The 18,924-nt window shown below is 37.6% G+C and overlaps 1 protein-coding gene across 3 annotated transcripts in view; it reads right to left on the reverse strand.

The window, feature by feature from the left end:
• Nucleotides 1-18,924, reverse strand: part of MYO16 (myosin XVI) — a 370,295-nt gene that overhangs the window by 225,893 nt on the left and 125,478 nt on the right. For all 3 annotated transcript variants that reach the window (XM_040056866.2, XM_040056865.1, XM_040056864.1), the window contains exons 3-4: nucleotides 15,969-16,039; nucleotides 12,184-12,327 (exon numbers count right to left, since the gene is read on the reverse strand). In XM_040056866.2, the coding sequence (XP_039912800.1) occupies nucleotides 12,184-12,327; nucleotides 15,969-16,039 (215 nt within the window). The remainder of the gene's footprint in view (nucleotides 1-12,183; nucleotides 12,328-15,968; nucleotides 16,040-18,924) is intronic.

Raw genomic sequence — 18,924 nt, forward strand, 5'->3', positions numbered from 1 at the left:
CTGTACTACATGTGTCTGGTTTAAAAGTGAGAGATTAAACAGTATGCAAGAAATGATAGCTGTGTACAGAGTACACAATTTTTGCAAAGATATATGTATCATGCAAGGAAATAAGAGCACAACACTGCTATTTTAACTCAGCTAATTTGCATTTTTGTTATGAGACAGATTCATTGTGTTGATTGATAACATCAACATGTTCTTAAGTGTAGGGGAGGGGAATATACTGTATCTTAATCTGCACTCAGGGTGATACTGTCTTGCTGGTTAGTAATTAAATCTAGATCCCCTACAAACAAATCATTGTGTGAAATTCCAAATCTGTTTAGGGACTTTAGTATGCCAGTCACCTTAATACAAAACTGGCTTCCCAGCACATCATCATATAATTAAAGAACTCACCAGAAAAACAGAAAACTCTATTATTTTCCTGTGCTTAAGTAATGAATAAAGTGCAGTAGACAAGAAAATCTTCCAGCTATAGTCAGTAGTAACTTGCTGTGTGTGACTGCAGCAATTTAATCCCTAATACAGCTGTGGGGGCAATACATACTCCATGCCAAAATTTGAAACTGATTATATGAGAAGAAAACATTTGCTTACAAATCCTAGCAATACAAGTATAACCACAGCTGACATTTTTATATAAACCAAACATAAGGCTCCACGGTTATTTGCAATTACTGGTCTCCGTGGATTGATATGTATATTGAAAAAGTGATGAAATTTTACTCAAAATTGAAATAAATACTTCAAAGACATAATGTTATTCCATCCATCAAGGATTTATCTATGTGTTTCATCAGACAATTTTTTTTTCCTCATGTTCATAAAAGTGTAATTTTAGCAGTCAGTGATGCAGTAATAGGCATTAATCTATCAAGCGCCTATCACCTTGCCAAGAAACAATTGTCCATAATAATTCCCTTACCATTCTCTGGTGTTCATTCCAGAAAATGATTTTTTCCACCTTCCAGTACTGTCATAATTTTAAGGAACATCCTTCTTCCCAATAAATGCAAATCAGTAATCTTGCAGTTTTTACTCTAATTCAACAAATACTTTCCATTATTTAACATTTGGAAAAATACTATTTACTGTGTTTTAAAAAAATCACAATACAGCACAGTTTCTAATGGGAGTCATTTGAAATTTAAGACAAGTCTGATTTGATAAACTTTGACTTCAAATAGCTGAAGATACAGCTGTTATTCAGAAACAATATAAAGGCTAGTTTTCTCATGTGATTTCATAAGACACCTTTTATAAATTTTCCAACATCTTTTCAGCCTTTCATCCTTGCAGACAGCAACCACATCTTGCTCAAGCTCATTAACAAAACAGAGAAAAATAAAGTACATCCAACTTTCCATTATTTTTCTTTCCCTGACTTTGACTCCTACACTTCACTCTCCAAATGAGTCTCATTATTTTATATTGTTCTACACTGAACAGAATTGCCTACTTTTTCCACATATAGTCCACACCAATTATTCTAGATTTGGAAAGTCAATGTTTTTTCTCCATCTTTCCTATTCTAGCTGAAAAGTCTTCAAACACACGTGCAGATGTGTCTTTTAATGACCTTCAGGTCACCTCATTTATTAGGTCCACTACCCCTGCACTGCTACAATTTACCTAAACCATCTGCTTTCAATATGTAAGCCAGTTTCTCCTGCAGCAGTTTTCTTTCCCATGACTTTACACATCAATCTGTATGGTGGCATATCAAGGAAAGCTGTCCTTGAACTTCTGATAAATTGTATCAGCACTGCATTTTCCCCTACTAGCTCACTCAGAAATTCAAGAATTCACGGAGGTTCATTTGATGGCTCTTTTTCCACGGGTTCGTGCTCCCAAGCCCTTCTAAATTATGCATTACAAACTGTGCCATAGTGATATTTCACTCCAGTATTTCTGAAATGAAAACACATAAAAAGCCAAATACAACTGGGAGAGGAGGCAATTGGTTTGAGTGGTTTCAGGATTTTTTTTAGCATTCAGCATCAGCTCTTATCCCAATAAATAATATATTAAATAATACAATAAGTTTTATTTTATTCTTTAATGGCACAATTTATTTTTAAATTTTATTATTATTGGGTTGAATACTTCATTTAAAAACAAAAGAAAAAATTGGCTTAAATCCTAATGATATGGTGATTCAAAGTCTAGTTCTAAGTTCAGTTTACTCCAATGCTTGATGTCAAAATCTGTCACTGATGGAAAACATTGCTCACAAAGATATACAGATCCAAATTAAAGAAGTGCATTGTTTGTCATGATTACTAAATTATACTGACTTTGCAATCCCATATATGAATTAAACACGTTTTTATTGAAATTTGATGAGGAAATGTCCATCCTCCCTGATGTCAGCCCTTTGGAAACAGAATTTACTAACATTTAAAAAAAATACTAAAACATTTTTCTTCCCACTAAAAATCCAGAAATCTTTTTAAAAATAATAAATACTTATGAGGCACACAATTCATCAATTCATTACTGATCTAAATGCCATTCTCAACTTATTTCCAGAGACTAAACATCTAGCTTTTGTGGCCTTGGGGTTTCTTTCCTTGAGAAAAAAATAAGCCTTTTTTTTTTTTTTTTTCCCCCGTTTTCTTTTTGATTTCATGTTATGTGGCCATTTTGTATTTTGCTTTCAGATTTTTGAAAAGAGTATTAAAAATGAACTAACAGAAATATTTCAAATGCTTGAAAAACAGTAAGTTTGCCCAGTATTTAACATCTCTTTCTGAACTGGGTTCTTCAATTAACTTCTCTCCTGTCTGTTTTTGGGCTATAGAAATTTAGCATAGTCTGACAGGCAGCAAATATCCACCATATAACTTAACTTGCTTTTTATTGTTCATAATATTATGTTTTTAATATCTTGTTTGTTACTTTATTGTCTTAAGAACACAGTCAGAATAATTATATCCACACAGCCCTCTGAACAGCTGTCATGTGGCAATATAATACTAGAATGGATCTCCTGAAGCATCACTTTGGCAATGCGGGTAACACATAACGCATAACCTCATTTACAAATTTAAGATCAATTTTAAATCCAATTAGGGTTCAGGTTTGGGGTTTTTTAATCACTATTACTCCTGCATGGAAAGCTACTTTCCAACATATATCTCCTAACATTAAGAAAGCTTAGTTTCACTTCTGTCTTAAGTTTATTGTTGGATGCTTTTGCAATCTTTGCTTTCATGCTAGCAGTAACTTAGGGTTTTAAAAGCTTCTTCTTACCTCTTCCTCTATCCTGATATATTTACAGAATTTTTTACAACCTCCCTGTTTTGATTTTTTTAAGTACAACATACTATTTTTACTCCCTTCTCTTAAGATAAGCCTTTTACTCCCACACTTATCCTTGCAGGTTTCCTTGGTACAATTTCCCATTCTTGAAAATGGCTGTAGGTAGCTAACTGCAGGTTGTCATTACTTGGACAGTAGCAAAGTCACTTTTCCTTTTCTCTTGGCAACATCTTCATTCTGACAAATCCAAAAATCTGTTTTTCCCTACCTGCAGTTACATGTTTTGCAGCATAAAATTGTGTTATAATTGACTAAAGCTCTGAGGTATTTTTCTGAATTTCCAGCTGATGGTTCCTGAGCTTATCACAGACATATCACATGTCTGTTGCTCAGAGCATATCTTGTATTTGTACACTGAAATTTCAAGACATTTTTATTACTTAATTCTTGAAAGATACCCCATTATTTCTGTATGACACTATAATTCTGACCCCAATAGAGAAGACACCACAGCATTGTCTTCAATATATTTCATTATCATACCCCTATTTTTCTTCTCAAGGTTATCACTGAAAACTCTAAATAAAATGTCATAGGACCAATCCTAATGAAACCCCAGCAACTCTCAGGCCCATTTCTCTATTAGTAGAGAAGTAGCAAGGCCGTCGTCTTGTTACCAAGTTCTTCACTACCAAGCAGCTTTTCACTTCTGCAATTTAACTAACAGTCTTCCTCAATTCCCTAGCTACTCCATGAGCAACTCACAGAATAATTATGTCAGTGATTCAAGCAGAGGCCGCTTGGCATAAAGAATGAATTTCACCTTCTACAAATATCCCCCAGTGGTGGAACATCCCCAGACCATCTTCTTCATAGTACAAAACTATGCTTACTGAAGATCAAAGCCAGATGTTGATTTTCATTATATTGTCATTCTTTGATCCTCTTTCTCTGGGGAAAAAGAGAATTAGAGTGAAGCTTATCCAAAATTCCCTATTTTTGTGCATGTTGTCCATCTCAGCATATTTTTCCTGACCTGCTCCAGCCAAAACTGGGAGTGGTATTTTTTCCAGCAGGTCTAATTCTCTTTTACCTCCAGGAGTTTTTGTTTCCTGGAAATGCTCTGATGCTAAGAACTTCAGAGTATACAGATCTGCTGCTTAATAACCACGGTCTGTATCCTAAGTCTCATCCCCAACCTCAAATGTTTTCCACCTGGACAGAGGGAGGGAGGATGAAAGGGGGAGAGGGACAAAGCAAGGCAGAGAGGGAATGCGTGTGTGTGTGTGAGATTTCTAGACATCAAGTATTTACAGACTCTTCAGTCTTACTTTCTGTGGCTACTTCCCATGTAAAAGGGCTTTGATTCATACCATGATTTAGCATTCTTTGTACAATGAACTGCAGATTCTATTTCACTGGTTATTTCTCTTGTCAATTTAAGTTACATGCTTTTTCTTTTCTCTTTATATCATCCTAATTTCTTTTCTTGGCTATCTCATTACTTTTATGATAGTGCTCAAAGTCAAATGCTTTGGCCATTTTGCTGTATCCAGTTAGGTTCCTGTTCTTATCTCTCCTTAGATTACCTTTAGTGCTTCATGACTAGCTAGCTTTGTCCATTTTCCCCAGTCTTTATGGAGAAAGACTAATATTTCTGCAGTTTCCCAGGAGTGTTGCCATCTGGTTTTCAGCAACTCATTAAAAGGCATCATCTAGATTAGTTAATTATTGGCCTTTATCTAAGTTAGTTCTATGTTATCTCAGCTAGTAATGATGAAAGGCTGTGAGCCAGTAGTACACACTCTCTGGAAATTCCCTCCTACGCTTCTCACACATCCACCAGACTCTGCAAACTGTGAGTGAATTCAAATAGATACCAAGAGCTTTCACAGAAAAAAATGCTATTTTAATTTCCTTACTACAAATATTGGTAACTGCCTCTAAAACGACAGAAGAATCATTTTTCTTTTGGGCTACATGATCATTCATACTATAAACCGTTAACCACTGTCTCCTCATGACCTCTAGCTGTTCTTCATTCTTTCCCTTCCCTGATTCCTCTCATATTGACTCAAAGGAGGAAGTCATACTGAGCAAGATTGAGGAGGAGGGCAGAATTGCTTCCTCTGAGGAAGTAATTGTTTCTAGAACTATGAAATAGTAAGACCTTTCTTTAAGTTTTAAACATAATGGCATTTTGATAATTCTCTCTGCTTGCTAACACAGCCTGATGTAGTTGCCAAGAATAAGGGCAAAATATCTGTGTAACTGCTGTCTGATTACATGACTTCAGATATGTGTCATTATCAACTGTATGGGGGAGGAGAAAAGAGAGTTACAGCCCCATAAAGACTTCCTTTGTACTCCTACCAGGATGTTGGTTCACATTAATTTTTTCCAGTAAAAATATATCTGGTTTTGGAAAGGGGATTTTTACACCAAAATCAAAAGTGGATTACACATACAGTGAATAGCATTATATACCTGACACTGCTCATCTATTGTTGCTGTAAATCTAATGAATGATTTTATAGTAATTCCCTTTTGCATGCTGCCAAGCACAGATTTTCCTAAGTTCTTAAATAGGGGAGAGAAAAAATATTCAGCCTCAATTTTTTTTTTTTTAAATTTGTACTTTCAGCCTTCTATGCCAGATTTGCATTTTGTGCTTCAATTCTCAGTTCCAGAAAGTACATGATGAAACATTTAATTAGTTAGCAGACAGAAGGTACACTTATTTTTTCTAGTAAGGTCAATTAAAAAATGTATTAAGAATGTTCTGAGGATGTAGTAGTGATCTCTTCTAGTTAAGTACCAGGTTTATCATACCAATGCTTTCAGATTTATGAAAGACTCAATAAGGAATAAAACTCTACTGTGTCACATGCTGTACGAACACCAAAATACCACCTCCACCTTCCTAGTTTCATTTGACAAGATCTACATTGAAGATGGTGAAAATGTAACATTCATGTTGCCCACTAAAAGGTGCCTCCTTATGACATTAAAATGAAGTACACGACAAGAACACATTCCCATCAGCTTTCTTTTTCTCTGTTGCTCTTCAGCCTCAGGTCAGTCAACATCAAAAGACTTCATGATTCTTTGGGAGTGGGAGGAGGGGGAAAAAAAAACCCAAACCAAACTCAAAGATACATTAGAAAAGAAAAATCATAGTTATCAACTTGTAATGTGTGAGCCAAACTGTACAGCTCCATGATTACCTGTGCAATGCTCTGAAATTAAAGTGCTGTAAACAGCAAGTTATAAAGAAACCTGTGGTTTGCAACACAGCCATAGTTATCTTGAGAAAAAGAACTAAACATGGGAGCTCAGTATGGCTGTGAACCAGTGCTGATCCTCTAAAACACAGAATTCATGATAAAAAATAATGCAAAGTGAACAAAAATTAAAAGAAAATACAAGGTTCTACAAAGTGGTATTCTTACCTACCCTACTGCCTGAGTAGCCAAGGTTAATATACAAAACTGCAACAGTATCAATGTTTATTCCACCACATGTATGCAAGGTTCTGGCTGGGATTGAGTAATTTTTTTTCCCAGCAGCCAGTGTGTGTTTTGGATTTGCGTTGAAGAGGGTATTGATAACACAGGGATGTTTTAGCTGTTGCTGAGCAGCACTTCTACAGAGCCAAAGCCATTTCTGGTCCTCACCCCACCAGTGCAGACTGGGAGTGCAAAGGAGCTGGGAGGGGACAGAGCAGTGGAGGGGACAGCTGGCCCCAACTGTTCAGAGGGATATCCCACACTGTGGCAGTGCAAGAATTGTTTTATCAAGTTCTTAAGTAATTTTGTAAGTTTTGTAAGAAGTTTTATGTTATGGTTCATTCCACTGTGCGCACATTTTCTGTAATGTTCTTCCCCTGTGAGTTTGCTGTATAGCAAGTTGTTTTATGGCAATCATCCCACCCCCCACACCTGTCCTTGTCAGTCCCCTCTCCCCCCCTCTCTGGGGCATCCTGTCTGTCACTTTGGGACCCCTCCCCAGGCTTAGGAAAGTCCCAGGAGAGGCGTCGAGTGATAGGCTGGTGCCTGAGAAATCCCCTTTTCCGCCCTTGTGAGTGGTCCGATGTTTACAAGTGGACACCCCCTGTTATCCCCCCGAATTCCCTGATTTGCTGACCTGTTGTTGCCACCCCTGAATCCTCCCCCATTTATAAGTTCAGGGAGGGAAATTCAAAGGGGCTCTCTCTGGGCAGTTTGGAGAGTGGCGGAGCTCCCGCCGCTCGGACTTTAATAAACCATCATTAAACCTGCCTAGTAGAGAGTTGCCCTTTTGTCCACTGCCGCAATCATGACGCAATCAAGGCCAGCTGCCGGTGGGAAGCTGAGACCCACAGGAAGAGGTTGCCTGCTTGCAACCCCGACCAAAAAGCTTTGGCCGCTGTGCAGATCTGAGCCAGCCAGTAGCCAGCGTCTGCCAGGTGTGGAAGGACACAGCCACACCACACCATATGGCCTTATGCTCAGCATATAAAGCTGGGGAGAGGAAGGAGGAAGATGTTCAGAGTGATGGCATTTGTCTTCCCAGGACACCAATACACGTGGTGGACCCCAGCTTCCCTGGAGACGGCTGAACACCTGCCTGCTGAAAGGACATGGTGAATTAATTCTTATTTTGCTTTGCTTATATGTGCAGTTTTGCTTTCCCTATTAAACTCTCTTTATCTCAACCCAAAAGTTTTCTCACTTTTACACTGTGATCCTGACCTGGGGGAAGTGAACAACAGACTGTGTGGGGCTGAGCTGTCATGACAAGAAGATACTTGAACAATGCACAAGGAAAATGAAGGTCACCCACTCTTATGAAACAATTAAAACTATTTGAAGATAAAAATTGTCCTTTGTGGAGGAGCAATTAGACTGCAAGTGGATACAAGTTTAAAGCTGCAGCCATTTAAAGGGCAGTAAGAGGATTAAAACTTGCTACAGCTGACAAAGCAGGAGCAGCATCTAAATGGTGCTTGGACATTCTGCAACTCTGGTAGCATAGGACAAAGAACATTGGATATTAAGGTACAAATCTTGGCTAGTGTTTCAATTCAATACAGAGCAACCATATGGAATTAATGTAAAATACAATGTTGCAATGCACCCCAAATGTTGAAAAAGACCGCTCCCCAACCAGACAGAACTGCTGACAGAGCATCCAGTCCTGAGCCTTGAAAAGGTTGTGAAGCAAAACAGAGCAGATCTTTCCAATAAATGTACTTGTTGTTCTTAAGAGAATGCTCTTAAGAGACTTCATGCGGGCACAAACATAAGCCTACACATCTTTGTTCTTAAATGAAAGACACTTTGGCATTCTCTTCAACCTGCTACAGGAGCCTCCTTCATACAAAATCCATGAAAAGCAATTCCCTATACCACAGGGATAGGGATGCGGTCGTGCAGTGACTGATGAGCGTGACCTTTCCCACCTCATCGGCATGAATGGCAGCCAGACCCCTATGGATCACTTCTGATCTCTGCATCTGCTCACGTGCCAGCGGCCGCCCCGGGCTGAGCTCCTCATTGACTGACTGTTTAGCAGACACCGGGTGTATCTCCTGGCTGCTCTGTCCAGGGCTCCCCCGCCCCTTGCTGACTGCTACAAAACTGAGAGGACATAAATATGTCCCTGGAAAGCAATACCACCTAGGGTAAAGTGTTGGAAATTATGGAAAGAAATAGCTTCAAGTATTTCACTCTGCATCTATTCCAAAAATAGTACTTACAATTCCAGTAACCTTACAAAAGGACATGACAGCAGATTACCACATTGCAAACAGCTACAGCCCCTCCTAATTTGCAGTGAATGAGCTTTGATTTTGTCACTGGTATCCACCAGAGCAAAGAATTTTGAGTTACCACAGTTCAGATGATGAATGACAAGTCACTATCTTGTCTCAGCCAGAGAAAGATGAAGATCTCCAAAAGTAGGGTGAAGTGAGAAACTGGGAGTGCTTAAGCAAATCTTCATTGATAGCATTCTGGGATCTACATATACCTTTTTTTTCCCCCTTTTTTTCTATTTTCTTTTTCCTACTCCCCCTTCAAGAAATGTTTTAAGTCCTTACTAAGGAGATCTCCGCTGGCTTCTGTGACAGTTTTCCAGAAATCTGAATTGAACAATTAAAGGACCATGCTATTATGTTTTAGGATGCATCTTTAAAATAGAAAATATGGCATTGTCTGGGCTATAAATTCAGTCTAGAAGAAATATTCATTTAAAAGTAATTGCTGAGGTTACAATAAGTGTTATTTTTTCTTCACAAAAATGCTGTGGCATAATAGAAGCTGACTGTAGCTCATATTGGCATTATCGAGGCTCATGCTACACATTAGACATGGTCCATGAAACACTAACCTCAAGGCAAAGTAATTTCTAATATGAATTGCTAACGCAATGGCAATTCAGAATTTTGAATAAATCTCTCCAACCTCAAGTTTCATCTTCACTTTGTCAAATGCTATTAAAGATAACATTAATGTGATGGTTCAAAACCTACTGCTAACCTAAGAATATTTCCCTTCCTCTGCCCTCTCTAAAAATCTATAAATGTCAAATTTTAAAAATCTTTATTTTGATTCTAGAAGGAGGAGTATAAAGATATTACTTATCTAGTAAAGGAAACTCTACCTTTAAAAGTGCTGACCACCACCTAAATGTGGGCAAATTTACCAGAAGTTATTGCAGATAATAGGGACAATTCAAACTTTATCTGCAAAAATCCACATGTGTGTACCTATCCTTACTGAAATTTTAACATTTTAGATAACCAAGTTATCAGAAAGTACTTAGAACCTTCAGATGAAGGCAGTTGGTAACAAACAGAGACCAAATCAAAAAAACATTCAAATGATGGATACTGGAAAATTATTTTGGATATAAGCCTGTATAGAGATACTTGAAGCTTAATTAGATCAAGCTTCTTTCAAAAATGGACAAGGAAAATTTTATAAGTGCCCTCTATAGCCTAAACTGTTCCTATTAATGACAACATCACTGCACTCAGAATTTCTGAAAATTACCCCCATTACAAGAATACCCCGTAGTACAAGAGTTTATATAAATAAACTTCTCTGTTCCAATTTGTTAATCAGTCTAGGAGTATATGTGGAATACAAAGGATAAATAGGCTTCAGATATATCTACACTGGACAAGAGATAAAACATGACCTGGAAATTTTATCCTTTATTTGCCAGGGGTAATGATAATGTTTAAAATCAGAAGTACCTGATTTGTTTTTTTCTTTGTAGTTTTTGTTTGTTTGTGTGGGGGTTTTGTGTTTGTTTTTGTTTTTTGTTTGTTTGTTTGCTTTTTTCCTGTACAGGTTGCCCAGTGAGTTTTGGACTTTCCATCTTTGAAGATTTGGTCCTGGACAAGTTGGTGTGTCCAGCTCATCTGAACAGAGGGTATGGACTAAATAAACTTCCAAAGAGATTTCATGAAATGTATTATCAAGATCAAGTACACGGTCTAAAAATGTATCTTCCTTCCCTTTACTTGTAACATTAAAATACAACTATAGCATAGCAATTATAGCAATTATAGCAATTATAGCACAAAACTCTGACTTTGCAATGACCTATTTAAAACATGAAAATTTTAAAATCATACAAAAGGACTAAAAAAATTTTAAGTCAGATTTTGAACAGTTTTTGCACTAATGTTTTAAAGAGCAATATCACATGAACTGAGAGAAAGAGCTGCATTAGTACCATTGCATACAACTAGAGTTTGTGGTCCTGGTTAAGGGAAGCACAAAACAGAACGAGAGAATCATTCAGGGTGGAAAGCACATTTAAAATCATCGAGTCCAACCATTAATTCAGCACTGCCAAGTCCACCACTAAACCATGTCCATTTGTGTCACACCTACACACCTTTTAAATATCCCCAAGGATGTTGACTCTGCCACTTCTATGGGCAGCCTATTCCAATGTTGACTACTCTTTGAGCACAGAAAAATTTTCCAAATATGCAATCTAAACTTTCCCTCGTGCAACTTGAGGCCATTTCTTCTTGTTCTGTTGCTTGCTACCTGGAGGGAGACACCAATCCCCACCTTGCTACAACCCTCTTTCTGGTTTTCTCTGAGTCTTTTCCTCTCCATTCTAAACAACCCCAACTCCCTCATCTGCTCCTCACAAGCCTTGTGCTCCAGACCCTTCCCCAGCTCTGTTGCCCTTCCCTGGACTGCTCCACGACCTCAGGGTCCTGTGGTGAGGGACCCAGAACTGAACACAGGATCTGAGGTGTGGCCTCACCAGTGCTGAGTACAGGGGAAATCACTGCCCTGCTCCTGCTGGCCACACCATTGCTGGTACAGGCCAGGCTGCCACTGGCTTTCTTGACCACCTGGCCACACTACTGCTCTCTACAAAGGCTGAATGCTGTATCTATTCCTATATTGGGCAACCTCAGCATTAAAAAGTCAAAGTTGTTTATATAAATATTAAAATTGTCTCATTTTGACCATGTCCACAAACACTTTTTATGAATACTGAGCATAAGTGAGCCAATACTTGCTTTTCAGAGGAAGCTTTTTAAAAGATTGTCTGAGAAATCAACTCTTAACAGAAAGTGACAAGGAGGAAAGAAAAGAAATTATCTGAATACCCCATTTGGGACTGAGTGCTTATCAGAGATATAAGCTCCAGACCACAGGGGAGAAATAGGATATACTTGACATTGATGTTTGCAATTTATTCTCACTGAAGTCCTAAAAATGCCTTCTAAAACTCCTGAGCACCAAAGCAGCGTCAAGAAAAACCAAACACTGTTTATGTTTTCACTGATATGATTACTAGCACTATGTTAGATTCATACAGCAGTTTCAGACCTTAGGGTGCTACATTCTGTCTCCTTTCCAAGCACATAATGCATTGGCTTGCTTTACTTACTAGTAGCAGTAGCAGGACAATATCAGGATTATCACAGGCACAGGCTACATGCATTGATGTCCAAAAGTCCTCATCTTGATGATTTACATTTACTCCTCTGTCAATTAGAATTTCTGCAGCAAATGCATTATCATAGCGAGCACACTAGAAGAAAAAAGAGCAGATTAGGGATGGTGTTTTTCTCAGTGTACAACTAAATTTATTACATACAATTTAAATAGGGCAGATGATGCATTGTAGTTAAACTGCTGTGTTTGTAGGGAACAACAGCTGACAAATCTCTAGAAATAACTGAGTGGAGATTTCCAGTTCCATGTGTCTGATTCATAGAATCCCCTATTTCCTTATGAAATCTGCTGAATCTACAATAAGGATGAGGCTTTTTTCCTGTTCAATACTGTCATTCCAAATCAGTGCATAGGCATCAGTGCATGATGATTACATCATGAGTAGAAGTATCTAAGTATATGTACACGCACACATACATATGTCCATGCATACATGAATTTCTACCTTTTATGCAGTTCAGGGCTATAACACCCCTCTTCCCACCCCACTTCTATTTCCAGTCCGCAAACCATACTGATTCCTGCTCAAGTCTCTCTGCAGATAAATACTCTGCACACTGAGGGTGTTATTGTGGGGTGGAGGGATGCACGTGCATGTGTATACATGTTTAAGTTTATACACATTTCTATACCTTGGTCATGATCACAGCTTTGGTAGAGAAGAAGAAAACGGCCTAGACATTGTTTTGACCTTACTCCTCTGTCACATCTCTGACTTTTTATGTATAAGATAATGGATAATACCTTAAAAGACAATCAGGCACCTCACTTAAGATTCTAATTCTGGCCTCACACACAATCTCAGTGTCTCTCTAGAGAAGGATCCTATCTCTTTCCCCATGGGGAAGAAGTTATGGGGAGACTTATTTTAATCTGGCATGGAAGCCAGGATACTGAAGGAAGTGGGGAAGAAGGAAAAGTGTGTAGCTAGACTCAACTGTGAATCAAGATACAGCTGAGATCTTAAGCAGAATGAAGCAGCTGCATATACCCCTGTGATCATAAATATAGATAACCAAGAAGATGAATATTAAATTCTATCAGGATAAAAAGTAGTCCTACCCTCAATGATTTCCAAATATACTGACCATTAAATTACAGAACAGAAATTAAATTCTGATGTATTTGCTTTAGCTTATGTAATTTATCTGGCAGCTCTAGAAAGAGTTTTGCTTTCATTGTATCAGTACAACTTAAACTGAGCTGTTCTATGCTGAAATTTAAAATCAGAGGTAAGACATTTTATATTACAGATCAGCATAACCTAACAGCAACTATATTTTCAAGCCATTGTGAAGCTAAAAGGACAACCAAAAAACAACCAGTTCTAGAGAAGACAAGTATCACTGAGCCATTTTGTTGTATTAATAATAGACATAGAGTCTATTATGATTAGTTGCAGTTTAGATGTGTTGTGCTCCTTGATTCTTGTTCAATAGATTTTATGAAACAATTGGACAAGCTCAGTTAAAGTTCCAGAATAAAACTGTGACACATATACTTTGTTATAAGGGTGGAGGTGGATGATTGCCTGTGTGAATCGACCTGACACCATGCGCTTCATACTGTATGGGCAGCTCAGGCACATACTCGATTTTTATTGTACTGCTCCTCTCATGCAACCTAAAGAGAGTTCAGTGAATACCTTTCAAGTTCCCATAGCTTGCCTAGATTCAACCACATTGGGATACTCTCTACCGAGACGAGAATAGGATCTTTATCAAGTGTCATTTTGATTTTTTTTTTTTTTTTTTTTAGGTTTATATCACACTTTCAAATTAATAGATATGGAAAAGGAAAATGGAATTATATAATGGATCATATTTTAAAAAGAATGTCAAGATACATATATTTTCCATTCATTCTGACACCAAAATATTTAGCCCACAAGCAGAGAGAATAAATATTAGGTTCCCCGTAGGACCAAGCAGTTAGTTGTAAAACTAACACTTAGAATGGATTTGAGTGGGCTTTAAGAATATAACAAAGGTGCATTTGAAATTACTAGTGTTGATTCTTGCTGGAAAATAATTTTGGCTTATCTTGTTTCCCTGTATCATGATTCTCCTTTCCTGTCTGTACTGCTCCAAAATCAGGGTCACATCCCAATTTCACTGTATTCAGGTTTGCCTGTATCTCTAGTAGGATGAGCATTTTCCTGTAAACGAATTACGAGTACTTACAAATAACTCTGACTAAACTGAGGCAGCAGGTTACACATAGCTCTTGACTGCAAACTTCTTACTGCAGAAAGCTTTTTTTCTTCCTTCCTTTGGAAGCATATGTGTGCCTGTGAAGCAGCAGGCACCAGTTGAGAGATACTGATTGTGACAGTGAATTGGGGCGTGATGCAGATCAGGAAACCTAAAATGGCACAGTTCAACTGCAGATTTTATCTGCAGTTAAAAACTGCATCAGCTAAACTAGATAAGGCAACTTAAAATCCCTGAAGATGAATTTTTCTTTCTTTTATTTTAAAATGCCTGACACTTATGTGAAATCATACACACTGGAGATAAAGATTGCCTCCTAGGGCTTTTAACATGGGGTAAGATTTGGGATGCCTCTGTTTTGGGCATCCCAAAGAAAACATCTCATTTGAACTGCATTTTTAAAGAGTGATTGAGCATCTTTACAGCAGAAAAATAGTTAGAGAAAAGAGAATAAAAATTTTGTCTCTTCCAAATCAGTAGTACACTTTCCCCATACCTTGGCCTTTATTTCCTAAAGTCCTTGGTTAAATATCATGGCCATGGAAGATGGAAAGCACAGATTAATTACATGATGGAAACACTGTACCTTGCAAGAGCATGGTCACAGGTGTGCTGGAGTACAGTAATATTACACACGGGCTCCTTCTCATAAAAAAAATTACTGTATTCTGTATACATACTATGAGAAGCGTTAATCCAACTGTTTTAAAATGAAACATTCTGCCAGCAGACTTTTTGTTACTTTGCTCAGTTGCATTTCTATGAGCCACAGTGTGCAACAGAGTTGGATCCAAATGTCTTAAAATAGTTTCACATTGAATAGACAGCATGTCTGCAACTGAAGCACCAAACACCAAAGAAAAAGATCATAAGATGTAGGAATTATTTCAGTTTTACTACTGGCTTCATCAGTGCCAAAATTCTATTTCTGTGGTATTTTCTTTCTGTCTGCCTGTCATGTCCTAACGTCTTGATTTTACTTTCATTATTATATACAAATTGTTTTTCTTTTATCTTCCTGATACATAATCTGAATTGCTATGCAAATAAAGATAAACTAAATGCAGAAAATGTGTTAAATATCCACATGTAGGAAACTGGTGCAAGAAAGTATCACAAAAACAAAAGGAAAAATGCTAAATCATGGTGTTTTTTCATATAGGACCTGTGAATCTTTGAACCATACAATTTTGTATTTGTAATCAAGCAGTATATCCTTTGCTCTTCTTGCTGCATAGATAATTTATAAATAGAAGTCTTCATTCTCCTTTGTTAGCTACCACTCCTATGATGTGATCCATTCTTTTGTAAGCAATTTGAAAATGACCATTTATTTTAAAAGCATAGCTGGATGCAATCATAGGCATGGTGGAGTTCAGCGTAGATTAAAAAAAAAAAATTGCTAAGCCTTTCTTTTTTGTTAATATGCCAAACCTGCTAATCACTATCCCACCATGTTTATCCACAGTCACTAACACTAATCTTCAATCAGAAGAACTCTTACCAGATGGAGCAAGGAGCCTCCTGAGGAAAGAAGCATATGAGGGTCAGCACCATCCTTCAACAGTCGTAGCACTGAAATATCAAAGAAAAGAGGAACAAGACTTAATATACCTAATCTAAGAGCAATACACCTAATTCTGAACTGTTAATAGGCTGATTCTTAATCATCTTCATCAGGGGATATAGTAAGGTATTCAAGCCTCTTATGTAACTACAGAACTATCATGTCAGCATTTGCCATCTCACCTGTTTTAATAGCTAAGCCTGTAAAGCAAAAGACCTTTGATAATGAACAGTAAATATCAACAGTATCAAGGACTTTTCAAGTGTACAGATGAGCATGTCAGTTTTGTGCATGCAAGAGGGGAGGGCTGGAGGAAAGAGCCGTGCCAAGGTCACAATCACCTGATCAGTTCATTTGGGAGCAAAATCACCTGGTGTTATTTTACTTTTCAAAGTTCCCATGTGATATATTGGCTTTTTCAGTAAATACTTGAAACTAGTATTCATAAGTGATATCACTTGAAATTAATCATCATACCAAAGCTAAATGATCTGCACTCAATTTAACCTTTCCAGTGCATTGTCAGATCACTGATGCAGCATTATCTTTAAAACGACATTTGGAGCCACACTCCACTCCCAGTTACATGTATCAAACCCCTTTGAAATGAAAACAGCCTTATAAGTGCAAGCAAAACCACAACCCTTCACACAGGTGCTCACTCAAGTGTGAAAATTCAGCACTTTTCCCCCCATGGTCTTTAGTGCCTTTATAACCTTTTCACTCTGAATCAAAGCACGGACTAACTCATGGAAACAGTGTTCATTCCTTGAGCAGAACAGCGCAGTAGCAATGCCTGGCAGTACCACGGGACTTCACACCGGCATTGCAACCCTGTCTTCATTAAACTGGCAAGAAAAACCCTTTTAAAAGGCCTCTCTCCATGAGAATAGCTGCTAATAATATTTCCTGAGTAGGAGCACAGATGGTTCTGTATTCATCATCTGGAAATCTTGAGCTAATTATTAGTTAAGATTGTGGATGGACTTGTGCAAACAACTGTAAAGAAATTTTAAGTTGTGAAATGTGTTCTGCTGAGAGGTCTGTCCAACAGGAGGGACAGAGATTTGTCTCAAGGCTCTTCTGTGAATCTGTCAACAGATTCATGACCACTACCTCCTTTCTAGCTACACATTTTCTGTATCTCTTCTGTATTTCTTTCTTCCAAGGATATATTGCAACTCCATTTTCACTGTATAGTTAAACTTCTTACAGCATACAGACACTTACTTAACCTATTTGAAAGGCGTCAGTTTTCTTTTCAAATATTGTCAATTTATAGAAACAATGTTTTCTGAATTATTTTTGACCAGGTGCCCTAGAAAAATTTCTCCTAATATTTGGGTAAATAGTTGCAAGCCTGTAAAATTAGAGCGAAACACTCGGTGTCATCATTACTAAACACATCATATAGCAAAAACACACTGGTATAATGAATAAATATTTACAGTGGTCAGGCAAATTAATTTAATCTTTTGCTCTTTTTTGAACTTTGAAAGTCAAAAATCAATCAAAAGTACTGTATACATTTTTACTTTATGAATAGTTCCATGGTACCTATTTCTCCTCACTGAGGTCTTGCCTCATTTAATTTACAAAATTGTAAAAGACTTATTTGTTCTGGCAACTGCCACTTTGAAAGTTAGCCATCATTAGAAGTCCCTGTCATCCCCAGCACATCCACCAAAAGTAGAATGGGAGCATTAGGTAACATAGAATAAAAAAAAAAACCCGCACAACACCTGCTACGCAAGATGAAAATCACAGAACCAGAGTGGGAAGGTACAGAATTATTTACAAAATTTCATAATGTCAGGAGAAATGGATGAACAATTAAAAGCAAACCATTCCTTTCTGCTCTCTCAGATCCCCAAATCTCATAATGAATCTCATACACAGTTCTCATTCAGAGAGATCATTAAAAACAGAGGTTCAGAACTAAGTTCCTTCCTTTATTAAATAGCTAAACTTCTTATCACGTATGGAGATGCTCTCTCTATTTCAGGTTTAAAGTGAGTAAAGATTTATAAATCCTCCTTCCTTAAATAGCCATGTAACTACATCCTTCTCAAGAGTTAATATTTCCAATGTTCCTATGTTATGCCATTTCTTTAGTAGGGCAAAAAAACATTTCCATATCACAGAGTATTTCTTAAGGCTCTGAAAATAATTTCATTCTCCCAATCCCATCAGAATTTTACCTGAATAAATTAACACTCCAAAGTGTTCCCTTTCCCTCATCCCCTGTTTTCTAGGGGGAAAAAAACAATTCACACATCATGTGGTGGCAGAGCAAGCACACTGTTGGTTGGTGGCAGAAGTTTTATATTGACTAGGGCTGATGAAACAGCACCCTCAGTCTGTGTTTGTACAAGATGGGATAAGACAGGTAAGGCATTAACCAAAGGAGTCTGTTCCCTTCCTCCATTCACAGAGGGATTTACACAACTTTACCTCTGGCTATCTCTGCGTGTGGGAACTGACTCTGATGGCACAAAAAATAACCACCAAAATCAAATGGGGAATTTCTTGTTGGGTCACTGACATAAACTCAATCATTGTGAACCTTGGATCACCAAAAGTGGTTTTAGGATAGGTCCTTCTACGCAAAGACAGAAGATGAAGACTTCTCTCTTTCGGCAGAAGCAGGACAAAAGGGAAGGTCTGTGGGATGGGAAATTGCATTTTTAACAGTACTCCAAAAGAATTTCATCTGGAGCCTAAAAGAGTAACCAAGAGACAGAAAGAAACTCTGGCTACTCAGGTATAAAAAATATGGGCAATTCATTGGATAGCTTCTTCCCACCAACCCCCAGAGACTTGGTTCTCGCAGAGAAGATACGCAAAACAAAGTAATGCCTTTCCAGATCCATTTTGTAATTCCTTACAGTTG

The sequence above is a fragment of the Hirundo rustica genome, chromosome 2, assembly GCF_015227805.2.
Source record: "Hirundo rustica isolate bHirRus1 chromosome 2, bHirRus1.pri.v3, whole genome shotgun sequence".
Lineage (NCBI taxonomy): Eukaryota > Metazoa > Chordata > Aves > Passeriformes > Hirundinidae > Hirundo > Hirundo rustica.